The 18,054-nt window shown below is 39.5% G+C and overlaps 2 protein-coding genes across 2 annotated transcripts; both read left to right on the forward strand.

Moving 5' to 3' along the window:
* The first annotated feature begins 402 nt into the window (after nt 1-402).
* On the forward strand, nt 403-4,051 carry LOC121974446 (hydroxyproline O-galactosyltransferase GALT3-like). The gene is made up of 7 exons (XM_042525510.1): nt 403-1,175; nt 1,300-1,535; nt 1,615-1,890; nt 2,088-2,216; nt 3,059-3,235; nt 3,333-3,440; nt 3,538-4,051. The coding sequence occupies exons 1-7, from the start codon at nt 449-451 to the stop codon at nt 3,742-3,744; spliced, it is 1,860 nt and encodes a 619-aa protein (XP_042381444.1). The 5' UTR covers nt 403-448; the 3' UTR covers nt 3,745-4,051.
* Nucleotides 4,052-11,900: 7,849 nt separating this feature from the next.
* Nucleotides 11,901-13,888, forward strand: LOC121977320 (flavonoid 3',5'-hydroxylase 1-like). The gene is made up of 3 exons (XM_042529905.1): nt 11,901-12,635; nt 12,719-12,907; nt 13,031-13,888. The coding sequence occupies exons 1-3, from the start codon at nt 11,919-11,921 to the stop codon at nt 13,667-13,669; spliced, it is 1,545 nt and encodes a 514-aa protein (XP_042385839.1). The 5' UTR covers nt 11,901-11,918; the 3' UTR covers nt 13,670-13,888.
* The last annotated feature ends 4,166 nt before the right edge of the window (nt 13,889-18,054 follow it).

Consider the following 18,054-nt stretch of genomic DNA (forward strand, 5'->3'; position numbering starts at 1 on the left):
TCTTCATCGTAATACTTCCCGTCTTTGTTCGAATACAAGGAATAAAATATTCGAATACAAGGAATAGAGTATTCGAATACGAGGAATTCATTCCTTTCAACTCCATTTGCCAAAATATATAGATTTATTATTATTCGGGTTAAGGAATTTATTTATTGTCAATTTTTTAGTTATTATGGAAACTCTTAAATTTATGATAATTTTGTAAGAAGAATGGCTTTTTTAAAACTAAAAAGGACGTACTTTGTGTATTGCGCCAAAGACACACTAAAATTTGATATTTTCGATTATACTTTTCCGTTTTTCGGTTTTAAATTAATAAAATAATAATAATAATTTTCTTTAATTAAATAAAAAATAAAAAATTTAATTATTTTATTGGAACAGCTTGTTGTTTCAGCTCAGTTACCTTTTAATTCCTCAGCATCGCCGCCGGCCGGCGGGGAAGATGAGGCGATGGACCGGCGGCGTCGTCATCCTTGCCCTCGCCCTACTTCTCATAACCCGCCACGCCCTTCTCCTCGCCTCCACCTACGCCGCTTCCCCTCAGCATCTGTCCCCCTCCCTCCCCGCTGCTTCTCCGCCTGTGCTTTCTGCTCTCCTCCACTCTCACCGGATCCCTGGCCTCGACGATCTCTTCCCTGCCCGCAATTTCACCGCCTTGCCGCCTCAACTCGGCACTTTTAACTCGAGTATGGCCGTGTGGGCTCATATGCGCGCTCTCCTCCTCAGATCCGACGCGCTCCCTGGTACTGCAGACGGTGTGTTGGAGGCATCTATTGCGTGGAAGGAGCTGGGTGTCTCTCTGGGCGAGAGGATCGATGGCAAAGAGGCCTCTTTTGTGCTCCCTGATGCTGCCCAGCTCGAGAAGAGGAGCTGTCCTTTTTCCATCAGCGGAAGCGGGAGCTCCGTCACGATCCCGTGTGGGTTTGTGGAGGACTCTGCGGTGACACTGGTTGGATCTCCCGTTGGGGTCAATGGCAGTGGCCGATTTTGGATTCAGCTCGCTGGATCTGGTCTCCCCGATGCTCAACCTTTTGTGCTGCATTACAATGTTAGCTTCGGCGAAGACGGGCCTGCTCTTGCGCAGAACTCGAGGACGCCGGATAAAGGTTGGGGCGTGTGGGAGTTCTGCCCATCTTACGGATTCGGCTCCATCGAAAGCAACCCTAAAGGTAGCTTCTTTGAATAACGGCGACTCGTTGACATTTAAGGGTGAAATTTTCTTTTGGGGGGAGGATTCATGTGTGTCATTCAATTCATCGCAATGAAACCTGATACTTGTTGAATTCAGCACAGTCGATGGGCTCGTTCGGTGCAATGAGCAGTTAGCCGAAAGCATGATATCCAAGACTTCAAATGGGAGTTTGTCAAACAATAGCAAGCCTCATGAGCCATCAAAAAGGAGCTCACAGTTAAGTTCTGGTTTTCCATTTATTGAGGGGCTTCCATTTACTGCCACATTATGGGCTGGGATGGAAGGACTCCATATGACCGTCAACGGGAGACATGAAACTTCATTTGCTTACAGGGAGGTAGTAACCAAACATACTCATCCACCAGCCGAGATTATGTATCGGCTGTAATTATAAGTAACGAGTGGCTTATTTGCAGAGTCTTGAGCCGTGGTTGATCAGTGAAGTCAGGGTGGGTGGTGATTTGAATCTTCACTCATTGCTGATGAACGGTTTGCCTATCTCCGAGGATCCTGATTTAGTCGATATGGAAATCCTCAGAGCTCCACCACTGCCCAAGAAAAGGCTTTTGATGTTGGTTGGGGTTTTCTCTACTGCAAACAACTTCAAGCAGAGAATGGCTTTGAGAAGGTCTTGGATGCAATATGAAGCTGTTCGATCGGGTTCTGTTGCTGTGAGATTTTTAATTGGTTTTGTAAGTCATATACATTTAAACTGAACTTAAATAGAGTGCATTTAAACTGAACTTAAATAGAGCGCAGACAGTAGGTCTGAATGATTTGTGTTGATTCAGTTGGAGCTCTATTGTCAAAGTTACTCATTTATCATGTATGATCATATTTTGCTGCTTAGGGACTGATGAATTAACCTATGTTTCACCATGAGATGTAGCACAAGAACAAGCAAGTCAACTTGGAACTATGGAGAGAAGCTCAAACTTACAATGACATCCAGATGATGCCTTTTGTGGACTATTACAGCCTAATCACATTGAAAACAGTTGCCACTTGTATCCTTGGGGTAGAGAAATTCCCTTGCATGTTTAAATGTTTGCCTTTTTTAGCTGCATTTTGTTTCTTTTTGCAATACAAGATGAGACACATGAATCTGAGATCAAATGTCCCCTATCTTGTCTCTCGAGCGAGTGTTCCAAAGACAAAGATCAATTGAAAGATGACTCATGTTGACATGCAGTTCCTCTTTCCAATTATGAAGACTATGTCTACACAATTATGTGGTTTAAATGTTTTGCCCCATATGAAGATGAGTCATGTTGACAAGTTACTTGCTTAGTTGACAATTTCGTTTTCTATATTGTTTAATTCATCAATAGTTTAGAAAGTTTAGTTCATTGGCTCAATGCAATATCAATCAGTTATCTTTCCATTTATCCCCATGATAAATATATCTTGGTTGTTTTTGTTATCCCTTTTTTATGATTGAATAGATAATTACTTGCTCAACATCCAGCAGATCTTATAGAACAGTTACAATGTCTTTGAAATCATTGGTCAAAAAGTCGATACACATGACAGAATGCTTAAAGAATTTTTCATGATGTAAATAGTCCTAGTTATAAAGAAACCTAGTGACTTAATGTATGAGATTAAGTCTCATACAAAGTAACACGAGCGTTGCTCATACTGGACATCCTGTAATCTGTGACTCATACAACCTCTTCAAAAGGTCAAAGTATTTGCAATAATTCTTGATTTTTGGGTTCTCATCTGATACATGTTATTACTGTATTCTTTTCTTGACAGCTTGCTTCATGATCTTTATGTGCAATGAGATATAGATAATAGAAGATAAATTTCAGTTCTCTGCATCGTAGTAGCTTATCTTCCTTTCTTAATTCGCAGGCCAAAATTCTGCCTGCTAAGTATATCATGAAAACAGATGATGATGCCTTTGTAAGAATTGATGAAATCCTCTCTAATCTAAAGAGAACTGCTTCCAAGGCACTCTTGTACGGTCAGATATCCTTTGAATCATCACCTCACAGAGATGAGGATAGTAAATGGTTTATAAGTCCTGAGGTAGAACTACTCGAGACAACTCCTACTTAATTGAGGTTAGGATTAACTAGTATGATATTGAGTGGATTATTGATATTTTTGGAATCACATTCTGCAGGAATGGCCTGATGAATTTTACCCACCATGGGCTCATGGTCCTGGATACATCATATCCAGGGACATTGCCAAGTTCATTGTTCAGGGTCACCAAGAGAGATATCTCCGAGTAATAAGAATCCTTTATTGCATCACCTGTACCAATATTGTTTCCTTAGTGCAACTATGCCATTTATGTTTAACATCCTCGAATACATGCTTTTCAGCTGTTCAAGCTGGAAGATGTGGCAATGGGAATCTGGATTCAAGAATACAACAGGAGTGCGCATGAGGTAAACTATGTGAACGACGATCGATTTCACAACGATGGCTGTGAACCCAACTATATTCTTGCTCACTATCAAATGCCAAGATTGCTACTGTGCCTATGGGAGAAGCTACAGAAAGAACAAGAGGCCATATGTTGTGAATAGCTTCTTCATTCATCCATGCTGCGCCATTTTTGTTGCTAGAAAACGATGAAGGTTATGAACATTGGAGCAACCATGGGAGAACAACTCGGGCGCGGCTAAAGCCGAAAGATAAAGAATGACCAACATGATCATTTTTTATTTCCTGTAAGTTTGTTGTGCACTTATGTGTATTATAAGATGTTTGATGTAATTTACATTGTATTTGTATTATGAGTGAATTAAACTCTACCACAGATGTTATCAAGTGATAGGCTTTGCCAAATTTTATCTTAGGCCATTTCAAATAAAAGAAAATAATACTTCAAAATTTGTTTATTTTGTGAAATTATTTTATTTTAATATTATTTTTTAGCATTTGGTGGGATGAAAAATCTAATAGAGAAATTTGTCCTTCATTCCTTAATATTTTAAGTGGACATCCAAATAATAAATTGATGGGGTTAGGTAGGGACGGGGAATGTGATTGGTTGAATCGATTAATTGTGGATTTAGGATTTAGGTTTTATTGCACCACTTATTTCTCAATGTATCACTCGACCCAATTAAAAACTCCATCAAACCCAATTAAAATCACATTATCCATCATACACATTTGGTTCGATTCAATGTTAAATTTGTCGAAGTGGTTTGAACCAAATCCAATTTAGTTCCATATAATTGTATTATTTTTCCCCATGCATCTCTACGTGCTCAACTCGATGAAATGTAAACCCTGAAGGTGGAGAATTAATTCTGATACAGATGGTCAAACGTCCCTGTACCACTGGCCAATTGGATTGCACGCTCGTCCGATCGGGATAAGGAAGATTCGATCCGACATCATAATAGCTCGGCAAGGTTCTAAGGTTCGGACGCTCAGAAAGACTGTTAGGTATCTGCAAGGGCACGCCGAGCGGGCCCGCTCGATCTTATATAGAGCTATAAGAACAGAACGGATTTACGACCAACCTACACAAACAGAAAAGCGGCCGAGCGACTTTGCCGCTCGGCCAAATAATACACTCATCCGAGCAGAAAGTAAGAACTCGAGCCAAGCGGTTATCCTTCGAGCAGCTATCCCGCTCGGCCTAATAAAAGACACCGCTAGTTGGACATTATCTTTTTGGAAGCATGCGTCGCTGATAGGCGGTATGGTCGGTGGCCGGTTCAGACAGAAGATCATACGGCAGAAGCTTCCACTATCACTTCAGAGATATGCTCGACTCATTAAGGTATTGTATCAGGGACACTTTACTGATATATCTTTTCAGGGAAAGTTTCGAGAAGTGTGTACGCCTTGGGAAATATGCACGCGCGCTACAGGAGTCCTATATAAAAGGGGGTCCAAGCTTCAGCGGAGGTATGTGATAATCTATTGTTTTGCTACTGCTCGCTACTTTGCTTTGCTCCCACACATCATCGGTGACTGACTTGAGCGTCGAAGGACCATCGCCGGGGACCCCTTCCTTGGTTCGGCACTAACACAGTTGTGGTTGTAAAATCACGAGGAGTCAACACACGGTCAAGCGGAATGCCACATCCCCAACTTTCATTATCTCGACTGACTATCGGACAGATCAAATTCAATTCAAATTAATTAGTCGTCTATAATTTAAAAATAATTCCATACCTAAATAAAGAATAGGATTTACATTTTTTTTTCCCCCTTATGTGCTGGTCAAAATCTTTCTTTTTCAACTACCAAAATAAGCATCAACTAAGATCTTAGCGTTTGCAATTTATTGAACCAGCATAATCCACGTCGAGGTTTAGGGTTTACTTATTAATTAAGAATGCAGTAAGAAAAAAATTTGGAACAAGTAGCTTGTTTCAAGTCAAAAGGTGCTTCTAGATCGAGTTTGAACATTGTTTCTCTTTCACCGAGAAGTATTTAATTTATGCTACTCGAAACCTATGGATAATGATATATATCTAGAAATTACTTGTAGCCAAGAGAGTTGAAATGAAAAGAAAGTCGATCGGATTTCACCAAATCCTCAATTCTTGAGCGCGTGTCAACTAATTCATTCTAAGATTGGTTTAAATGAATAAAAAAAAAGTGACGGACAAGAATGGCTAAATAAAATCATAATAAATAATTTAAGTTGACTGAGTAATGAAAATTATTAATTAATAAAATTTTTGAATCGTGCTGATAGACACAATATCCAACTGCACAAGGAGGACAAAGATTTTCTTGGATTTTTCTTTTGCAATTTGTTCTACACACGGTGTCTGTCGTAAATTACTATTGTTTGCGATATTGTTTTTGTTTGATTAATGAGCATGAGTACGGTGATAACTCAAGAGCAATTGGTCCGGTTGAGACGACTCCTTATGTGGTGGTTAATTCCTTAAATATCATTATCGACTTAATGTCATCTTAATGTCATCAATTATCGAAGATGAGGATATGAAATCGCTTTACAAGTGTTTATAAACCACTTCAAGAAAATCATTAATTTACAATGGTCGAATACGTTGCTAATCGGTCACTAAAAGAATTTAGCAACCCATTTAGTTGGTTGCTCTGATTTTGGTCCCTATTAACGATTGAAATTTCAATATAATCATTAATTTAGCGAACAAAATAAACTCAATCATTAAATTTTAACAACTTAAATTTTAAATTGGGTCAATATATTAACGTATTAATGTTTAATATTTAGTGATCAAATTTAAATTGGATTGCTAAATTGGTCGCTAAATTAACATACTAATGTTTAAATTCAGTTGCAAAATTGAATTTAAATTCGATTTTTAAATTAGCATGACAGTAGTTAATAATTAATCAGTAACAGAAATTTTAAATCCTCTTTATTTTTTACGATATATATATAATTAAATATTACACCCATCACAATAATATTAGTAAAACATCCTAATCTATACCATTACAATATAACACCAATCAATTTAATTTTTAGTAACACATCGAAACCATCCATTTTAAATATAATTATTTATTCAAAAATATTTATGATCAAAACACAAGATATATAACCTATATTAATCAATAGCTCTAGTGTCTCGGAATCACCATGTCGACTTGAAAAATCATGAAGCTCAAAAGGATGACTTAATGAATAAGACAACATAAAATGAAACATGAAATCTTGCATCTATTAGTCTACTGCCATCTTAACTTGATAGTCTATTGCCACCTAGATCTGATCTTCCATCGACTATTTTATTATCGTGATCCGAGCTCTTATTCTTAATTCTCTGCTCTTAACAATTACACTTAGATGAAGAACTCGAACGACTTTTGAACCTAATAATACACAATAGTCAATCAAATACATCCTTTGCCTAAAAGTGAATGCTGTATAGAGAGTTTTATTTTTTTGTTGCCTCCACCAATAACCACATAATACATATCATTTATAATATTGTGTGATGGGATTTGTAGCTCTCCTCCCTCTATAGTAGTCATTGCTAAATGTGAGAAAATAAAGTTTAGATATTTACATCTATGGCTTGTGATCGAGCATCGACAAAAGTATCATCTTTTCATCTATACCTATTGTGAAATAATTCTCAGCAATCGGCTGGTCATTGTAAAGTATGTTTGTGGACAAAAACATTTATTTATAAATTAAAATAAATTCATTGATAATTATAAGAACTACTTGTAGCGATAAATATTTTTATTATTTCGAGGAATGTCTGAATTTTATTGCCATTTTTCTACCATGGAAATTTATTCCAAGCATTTCAAACCTCATTTGGTATATAAGATGAGATGACTTTATCTTCTTCTTTCTCATCTTTTGCAATAATTCCTTGTATTATTTTTGATAATACAAGTTTCATGCTACTTTAAATTTGACCTCGTATCTTAGCTCTCAAATATATTTTTTCTAGAATAATATTGAGAAAAAATTAGTATAAGGGGATATTATATATTATCAATAATATTCAAATTCTTACAAAAACAAAAAAGTTCACTATAATAAAATTCTGTAATGTCTTGATCTATATGATTTCATGTATCATAAGAAGCACATTGATTCTTTAAATTTTTGAGTGATGTACGTTGATACATGACCATTCCAAGTAAAAGTATATGAAAAAAATCTTTAATATTTTAAAATAAAAAAAAAAACTATATGAATATGGATTAGTAACAACATTGATTATTTAACAACATATAATGAAAATACTTATCATCAATGATTTTTAGTATATTCTAATCATCTTATATCGATGTACAATTATATTTGTAAAATACTATTATAACACATATATGTTCCAAATAATAATCAAATCAGTACAATATAATAATATTCTATATGGTTGAACTGATAAGATTTACATGTAAATTCATCCCATTATTTATGAATACAAAAGTGTAATGTTGCAGTTTAAAACCTTAAAAGGAGGGACATAAACTTAAAGTAAAGTCTGTATGATTGTAAAGTGCTAGAGGGAGGGAGTTAAATAGCGCGAGTCATTTTTTCACCTTTTCATAAAAATACGAGAAAAAGCAATGGGAAAGAATTACACAAAAAGAACATAACTAACATAAGTTTTTTTTATTTGGCTCAGAGCATTCGATGATTCTTACTCCAAGGCTCGCACTCACTGAATGCTTTCATTGGATAATCCACTATAAGCTCGAATAATTACAACGATATAAAAAATTAAAGTGCAAGTAAGTAATACAAATATACCGATGACTTTGTGTTAAGTTTGGGCGTAGTTGTCGGAGTGGTGTTTCAGCGTCGTAGAGAGCTTTTTTGAGCAGTAATTGAGTATGAAAGTTATAGCAATTGATTGTTTGAAGCTATTAATCGAAACTGTTTTTATAGGCATTTCTGGCGCTTAGACCATTCTCGGGTGCTTGGACTAAGGCCTATCCGATCATGCTTCATTGCAGAATTATCCACCTTCGAGCGCCTGGACCACTCTTGGGAGTCTGGATTGCTGACATTGCTACACCTCGACAAAACTATATCTAGTAGCTTTTATCCACTCCTTGGGGTCTGGACCACCCCGGATACCTAGAAGCTGACGTGCGCCAGCCAATCAGAGTGCGGCAGTCAATCAGAGTGAGTAGCTGGGTTCGAGCCAATTTAGGCGCTTGGATTCACTCGGGCACTCGGACCTCTAGGCACTTAGACCCTTCCCGGGCGCCTGAAAGCCCTTTTTTCAACTTTCAATTTATTGCACCACAGAGTTGGCACAACAAATATAATATGAAAAAATAAATATTTTGACAGCTCAGGATTGTCTGGTCTTGACTTTGGATTTTTCTAAAACCCTATGTCAGACCGATGCCCACTGTTCCCTCAACCGAGAACGCATCGTCACTAGATCTCTCCTTCAGTTGCTTACCTTACTTACCCTTTACAAACTTACTTAACCTCGATCTCTTGACCCACTAAGTTTTCCTGCTAGATGCCTCGTATGGACTTCAACTAATATTGTCAGGTCTCGCAGACCTAACTAGACTTCTTTCTAGATATCAACCTATCTGGTTTCATATGCCAGTTATCAAGTCCTCCAAACCTAATTGGACTTCAGCCTGGTGTCAAGTTCCATTAAGTCTTTTAGTTCTGTACACTTGGTAAATAGATTAGATCATAAGTATTATTTTAATCTTTGTCATACATCAAAATCTGAGTTTGATTATTAGTACAAATTATACCAACAAACTCATCTTTTATGCAAAAGAAGAAAAAGTTCCAAACAAGTAAGTATTGAGAGAGTTATTATTTCACCCTCTAGTGGCAAAAGGTGAAGTCTTCATCTTAGCGGCCCATCCAGAGCGATCTTACATACTCTAGAAGAGAGTCACGAGAGCTTATTCAATTTTAGTCGAGCGACCTTCTTAGATAAGGGCACGAGCTAGACTTTTATTTTACCCTCAAACATGCATATAAAAGTTGGTAGATTTTGGAAAGTAACCTAACTTCAACTGAACTTTTCACCAATGATAAAGTGGTGAAGATGATGTATTTTGATACAACACCATAATTGTATTGTTTATTTGAAATATAACAACACCGAAGTTGATAATATTGATTTATTCGATTTAACCGAATTAAAAATTTTAAAATTGAAATCAAACCAAATTATTCAAAATAAGCCCAACTATGGTGTTAGATTTTGAAACATCATCGTGGTGTTGATTTTCAAAATCCAATATCATCATGATGTTGATTTTCAAAATCCAACTCTATCGGCATCACCGTACCAATTGGGCCCATGCCAATTGGTATAAAGTCTGAAACTTTAAAAATATTATGAGTACTGCTACTAATACATCCATGCTGATAGCTCAGGGCACATGAGGATTCTAAGGCATTGCATGAACCTATTTGACTTAGAATATGTTCAATTAAAGTATCTTAAGTTTATAGATGAGTTTTAACTAAAATTTATTGATGGACCTAGAGAATTTAAATTTCTATAAAGTTATCATATAATCAAAGAGGATAGTGTAAGGAAGTTATTTATATTGTCTCTTTTTTGGTTATGAGATCCTTACTATAAATTATGGGTGTATGTCAAATTGACAAAATGTCTAAAACTTAAAAAAAAATCTTCTGAGCATTGCTATTAATGCATTTAGGGATGACAACGGGTCCGGATTAGGATGGATTTGGACAAATTCGAAATCCTCCCCGCCTCCTTTTGGACTCGCCCCGTCCTGCCCCGTGAACCCGGCGGGGAGGGTCCGGGTTAGACCTGCTAGACTCGTCATATTTTAAAATATATTTATTTTAATATTAAAATATTATAAAATAAAATTTTAATTAAAATATTAATTATTAAATATAAGAAAAATTATAATTATATTAATTAACTATATATTTATTTATATATATATGGGTCCGGAGTGAGTCTGATTAAACCCAAGACCCGCCTCGGACCCGACTTAGGCCCGTTTAGACAGGCCTAAACCCGCCCCGTCGGGACGGATTTATTACAGGGTCGAGTTTGAACCCGCCCCGTTGCCATCACTAAATCATTCAAGCTAATAGCTCAGGGCACATGAGAACTCCTAGGCATTGCATAAGCTTACGTGACTTGGAATGTATCTAATTAGAGAGCATCCTAAATTCATCAATAAATTTTGGCTAAAATTTATTGATGGACTTAGAAGATTTAGATTTTTGTAAAGTTAACATGCCATAGAAGAGGCTAGTGCATGAAAGGTATTTATGTTGAATATTCATGGCTATGAGACCTCTATTATTAGTTATGAGTTCTTGTCAATTGACATAAATATAAAACTTTAAAAACTTTCTAAGCACGATTGTTAATGTCTTTAAAAAAAAAGATATATCTACTACTTTAGTGCCTTTAAACTGATAGCTCTGGTACATATAGAATCCATCAATGAATTTTCAACTATAAAATTTATTCGTCATTATAATTTGTCATGAACTTTTCGACTCTATCAAAATATTTATTAATTATAAATTTATTTATTAACTTACTGGACATCCCAGCTTTATTCATATTTATTGCAACTGAGAAATAAAATTGCAATATTATTTAAAGTGTGAAGATAAACATATATATTGTTAATTAAAATTTAAGCTTAATTAAATCATTAAAATTTAATTAATAATAAAGGTATTAAAAGACTCTATACATATTAACTCAATTAATCGAAAAAATCCAAATTAAAAAACTTCTAATAATTTATATTAAGAAAAATTAAATAACAATCATAGTTATAAACATCTTAAAAGAAACAACAACAACAATAGTTGAAGTTATATACCAAAAGCCAGTGCATAATTATAGTTGGAGAAATGATACTCAAAAACAGGGGTGGATCTAGGGAGAAGCATCTGCGGTCGCCCCTCTTTATCGACAATGAAACTCCTAATATTATGAGATTTCATCGATGAATATAAAAGATACCGTCCTTTATTTAATGTAAAAATTATTTCTACATACTTAAATTCCTGGATCCGTCACTTAATGAAATAACCTTACGAAAGCTACGTGTAAGACTCTAATGCTAAATTGTTTGCTAATGTTGACACTTATCAACTCTTTTTTTTTCTAGAAAAGTTGAATGTTGAAATCATGATTAAGAAATTAACCTCAAAAACCCAATTTTATATATTTTATTTGGAATATTTAAAGTACCTATCCCATTTTTCATTATCTATCTGGGCGTCTATTTATATGGCTATAGCTAATGCCTTCGCAACGGCAGTGATTGAGCAATGGCTGCCACCCGCATCGACTCCTCCCTCTGGGGCGGCGCAGCCGCCCTCTTGATCGTCCTTCACCTCCTCCTCAGCCGGTGGCTCCTCCGCAAGCCCCGGTCGCGCCTCCCGCTTCCGCCTGGGCCTCGCGGCGTGCCCGTGCTCGGGGCCCTCCCCCTCGTCGGCGCAAGCGCTCACTCGAACCTCGCCCGGCTCGCCGCCCGCTACGGCCCCATCATGTCGCTCCGCCTCGGCTCCCACCTCTGCGTCGTCGCCTCCGACGCCTCCTCCGCCCGCGCCTTCCTCAAGACCGCCGACGCGCAGTTCGCCCACCGCCCCGACCCCATCAGCGCCCGCGACGTCAGCTACCAGCGCCAGAACCTGGTCATGTCCGACGCCACCCCGACGTGGAAGCACATGCGCAAGATGTGCAGCCTCCACCTGCTCGGAGGCAGGGCCCTCGCCGACTGGGCCCCCACGCGCCGCGCAGAGTTCCGCCGCCTCGTCGACGCCCTCCGCCGCCTCCACGACGCCGGCCAGCCGGTCCCCATCTTCAACCTGCTCCTCTACACCCTCGCCAACGTAATTGGGATTATCTCCGTCGGCGGCAGGGTCTTCGACGACCACGGTGACGAGTCCAACAAGTTCAAGGACGTGCTCTCCGACCTGCTCACCGGCGGCGCGCAGTTCAACGTCGGCAACTTTTTCCCCTCGATTGCGTGGATGGACCTGCAGGTACCTATCGATAACAATCCGTGGGATCGCACTAAATCGCATTGAAATTGTATCCCCAATCCAATCCACTCCATGATGCGTAGGGTATTCAAGCGAAGATGCTCAGCGTGCACAAGAGATTTGATGCCCTGGTGACGGGGTTGTTCGAGGAGCACCAAAGAACAAGGGAGAGTCGCCGTGGCGCCCCGGACTTCATCGACAAAGTGATGGCCAACAAGGTGTCGGAGGACGGCACCACCATCTCCGACATCAACGTCAGAGCCCTCATTTTCGTAAGTCTTCTTCCTAAGAAGAGAAGAGACTAATTGACTTCTTTTTTTTTTTTGGCTCAACACAAAAAATTTGTTAAAGATTAAAAAAATTGATGGAAAGGAATAATAATCTGGATCTTGCAGGACTTGTTGACAGCTGGCACTGACACGTCATCGACCATAGTGGAATGGACCCTCGCAGAGATGCTGACGAACCCGGCGATCCTCCGTCGCCTGCAGGCCGAGACGGAGGCGGTGGTGGGGCGCGACCGCCTGCTCGAGGAGTCCGACATCCCCAATCTGCCTTACCTGCAGGCGGTGTGCAAGGAGGCGCTGCGCCTGCACCCGTCGACGCCGCTGATGCTGCCCCACTTCAGCCACGAGGACTGCGAGGTGGGCGGGTTCTTCATCCCCAAGCACACGCGGCTTCTGGTCAACGTGTGGGCCATCGGCCGCGACCCCGCCGTGTGGGAGAACCCGCTGACCTTCGACCCCGACCGGTTCCTCCCCGGCGGGAAAGGCGCGCGGTACGACCCTCTGGGCAACGACGGCAACTTCGGGTTCATCCCCTTCGGGGCGGGACGGCGGTCGTGCGCCGCCAAGCTGCTGGGGATGCTGTTCGTGCAGTACCTGGTGGGCACGCTGGCCCACGCCTTCGACTGGAAGCTGCCGGAGGGGGAGGAGGAGATCGACATGGAGGCAAAGCCGGGCCTGGTGCTCCCTAAGGCCGTGCCCCTCAAGGCCTTCGCCCGCCCGCGCTTGTCTCCGGCGGCGTATGTTTGAACACGGAGCAGAATTCCGGCGACCGTTAATAATAATAATAATAATAATAATAATACATCAGGTCAGGACGGACGTCAGGTAGAATCGATAGATAATTTTATTGTTGGATAGACAATAAAGGTGTTAAAGTCCGGGTCTTGATCCATTAAGAAATGGATCGTGTTATATGTGGTCCGACACTGTAAATGGAGTCGGGTTATTTGGAAGAAAAATAAAATAAAATAAAATTGTAAGCTATTATTAAAAGTTAGCGAAATGACCGTTCACCATATTTCTTTTTCTTTGTCGGCCCATTTCTCGTCGGATAGAAAATGAAAGGAGGCGTCTAATTATTGAAATCTTTTTTTTAAAAAACAATGTACTATTGTTTTTAGCCCTATATTAATTATTTGATTAATGAAGAGATTATTCGATTGCGTGGTTGTAATATTAATTAATTAAATATCCGTGCAGCCAATTTGTGCACTAGACATTAAATCGTTGAGACTAATTAATTAAAAGACATACCCCCTAAAAGTGATGCTTGGAATGTTTTTTTTTCTCAACTCATTCAATACTCAATTTAATAGTAAATTGAGTTTAAAGGCTTTGAAAGCTTGTACCGCAGGGCAGGACGTAGTTGAGTTGATACTTAATGCAGAGGATCCATTTTTTTTATTATTATTATTTTAGCATTTAAGATATTTTTGTGTTTTAAATATTTTTGGTAATTTATATTTTTATATATTTTTTAAATTTGAATAAGTTTAAAAATTTTAGAATTGAGTGTCAATTAATAAATATATATTTTTTTAGAATTTCTTTTATTTCAAATATATATATTAAGATTTATTTCTTTCAATTGGATATGAAGTCTATATAAATATATATTTAATTATTTGAAAAATTATCCTAGGTTATTAAATAATATTTATTATTTTTTTTTTGAAAAAATTTGAGGACAATAGTTATTTCTTCTTACCTTCTCCTCAAACACTCCCTTCTTGTCACAGCTAACAAGTTTTGATTAAGAAAGTCAAGCATCATATCCAATATAAAGTCATCGTAGTCATGATTGTAGTTGTGCCAAATAGCATTCGATTGAAGAAGCCTCGTATCGTGATCATATCGCACAAAATGAGATTAATGATTTACAAAGGTAAGTCATAGATTTAGCCTAGCGTGTAGCGACGACAACACAAAATCTTAAAAATTATGAGATCTTAGATCATGGATCTAAGTCTACATCCGAGAACCCTTATCACCAACGGATTACATACCAAGAACATCATGGTAGGAAGGAGCATTATGGAGGCCTGAGTTTTCGGAATAATTTGCCTGTATATTCTAATACGTTACCAATAGAGAGCTTTGCTGATTGGATCAACGAAGTGGAGAAGATTTTCTATTATGAAGAAGTTCTTAATCAGGTGAAAGTAAAATTGCACTACAAGGAAATACTATAATAACGACAGATTTAGCGACTGAAATTATTTCAGTCGTTATTATAACGATCGCAATAAAGTCGATCCCAAATTTAGAGACCGAATTATATTTGGTCATTAATTTAACGACCACCATTATTTCGGTTGTTAATTAAACTAGCAACGAAACGACAAACTAAATTTGAAACGTAAAATTTGTTGAATAAGTGAATGGAGAAGAAATGGAAGAGGAAAGAGGCTCCATTGTGAATGGAACTTTAGTCCCACATTAAAAGTTTCAAGGTATTTTTGTTGGTTTATATTGATTCACATACATTGAGGATGTGAACAAATGCATGAGGAGAGACTCTCTCACGCGTGGTGCGCAAGGGAGGGGTGCAAATCCAAGGTCAGGATTGCACTGAACCAAGTTGACTCGTGTGCGAGCGTGACCTGCGCACACGAATGCCGGATCGACCAGGGCAAAATTTGCCCAAGTGGAACAACCAACATTTGTGGTCGTTTCACTGCTCGACTCTTAATGACCATTAAGATCATTAACTCTGCCATTGATCCAATCTCCTATATAAGGAGGCTCCGATCATAGGTAGAAGGCAGCAAGCAAAGCAAAGGTTCTCCATTTTAGGATTGCACTGAACCAAGTTGACTCGTGTGCGAGCGTGACCTACGCACACGAATGCCGGATCGACCAGGGCAAAATTTGCCCAAGTGGAACAACCAACATTTGTGGTCGTTTCACTGCTCGACTCTTAATGACCATTAAGATCATTAACTCTGCCATTGATCCAATCTCCTATATAAGGAGGCTCCGATCATAGGTAGAAGGCAGCAAGCAAAGCAAAGGTTCTCCATTTTAGGATTGCACTGAACCAAGTTGACTCGTGTGCGAGCGTGACCTGCGCACACGAATGCCGGATCGACCAGGGCAAAATTTGCCCAAGTGGAACAACCAACATTTGTGGTCGTTTCACTGCTCGACTCTTAATGACCATTAAGATCATTAACTCTGCCATTGATCCAATCTCCTATATAAGGAGGCTCCGATCATAGGTAGAAGGCAGCAAGCAAAGCAAAGGTTCTCCATTTTAGGATTGCACTGAACCAAGTTGACTCGTGTGCGAGCGTGACCTGCGCACACGAATGCCGGATCGACCAGGGCAAAATTTGCCCAAGTGGAACAACCAACATTTGTGGTCGTTTCACTGCTCGACTCTTAATGACCATTAAGATCATTAACTCTGCCATTGATCCAATCTCCTATATAAGGAGGCTCCGATCATAGGTAGAAGGCAGCAAGCAAAGCAAAGGTTCTCCATTTTAGGATTGCACTGAACCAAGTTGACTCGTGTGCGAGCGTGACCTGCGCACACGAATGCCGGATCGACCAGGGCAAAATTTGCCCAAGTGGAACAACCAACATTTGTGGTCGTTTCACTGCTCGACTCTTAATGACCATTAAGATCATTAACTCTGCCATTGATCCAATCTCCTATATAAGGAGGCTCCGATCATAGGTAGAAGGCAGCAAGCAAAGCAAAGGTTCTCCATTTTAGGATTGCACTGAACCAAGTTGACTCGTGTGCGAGCGTGACCTGCGCACACGAATGCCGGATCGACCAGGGCAAAATTTGCCCAAGTGGAACAACCAACATTTGTGGTCGTTTCACTGCTCGACTCTTAATGACCATTAAGATCATTAACTCTGCCATTGATCCAATCTCCTATATAAGGAGGCTCCGATCATAGGTAGAAGGCAGCAAGCAAAGCAAAGGTTCTCCATTTTAGGATTGCACTGAACCAAGTTGACTCGTGTGCGAGCGTGACCTGCGCACACGAATGCCGGATCGACCAGGGCAAAATTTGCCCAAGTGGAACAACCAACATTTGTGGTCGTTTCACTGCTCGACTCTTAATGACCATTAAGATCATTAACTCTGCCATTGATCCAATCTCCTATATAAGGAGGCTCCGATCATAGGTAGAAGGCAGCAAGCAAAGCAAAGGTTCTCCATTTTAGGATTGCACTGAACCAAGTTGACTCGTGTGCGAGCGTGACCTGCGCACACGAATGCCGGATCGACCAGGGCAAAATTTGCCCAAGTGGAACAACCAACATTTGTGGTCGTTTCACTGCTCGACTCTTAATGACCATTAAGATCATTAACTCTGCCATTGATCCAATCTCCTATATAAGGAGGCTCCGATCATAGGTAGAAGGCAGCAAGCAAAGCAAAGGTTCTCCATTTTAGGATTGCACTGAACCAAGTTGACTCGTGTGCGAGCGTGACCTGCGCACACGAATGCCGGATCGACCAGGGCAAAATTTGCCCAAGTGGAACAACCAACATTTGTGGTCGTTTCACTGCTCGACTCTTAATGACCATTAAGATCATTAACTCTGCCATTGATCCAATCTCCTATATAAGGAGGCTCCGATCATAGGTAGAAGGCAGCAAGCAAAGCAAAGGTTCTCCATTTTAGGATTGCACTGAACCAAGTTGACTCGTGTGCGAGCGTGACCTGCGCACACGAATGCCGGATCGACCAGGGCAAAATTTGCCCAAGTGGAACAACCAACATTTGTGGTCGTTTCACTGCTCGACTCTTAATGACCATTAAGATCATTAACTCTGCCATTGATCCAATCTCCTATATAAGGAGGCTCCGATCATAGGTAGAAGGCAGCAAGCAAAGCAAAGGTTCTCCATTTTAGGATTGCACTGAACCAAGTTGACTCGTGTGCGAGCGTGACCTGCGCACACGAATGCCGGATCGACCAGGGCAAAATTTGCCCAAGTGGAACAACCAACATTTGTGGTCGTTTCACTGCTCGACTCTTAATGACCATTAAGATCATTAACTCTGCCATTGATCCAATCTCCTATATAAGGAGGCTCCGATCATAGGTAGAAGGCAGCAAGCAAAGCAAAGGTTCTCCATTTTAGGATTGCACTGAACCAA

Source organism: Zingiber officinale, chromosome 4B (genome assembly GCF_018446385.1).
Source record: "Zingiber officinale cultivar Zhangliang chromosome 4B, Zo_v1.1, whole genome shotgun sequence".
NCBI classification, from domain to species: Eukaryota; Viridiplantae; Streptophyta; class Magnoliopsida; order Zingiberales; family Zingiberaceae; genus Zingiber; species Zingiber officinale.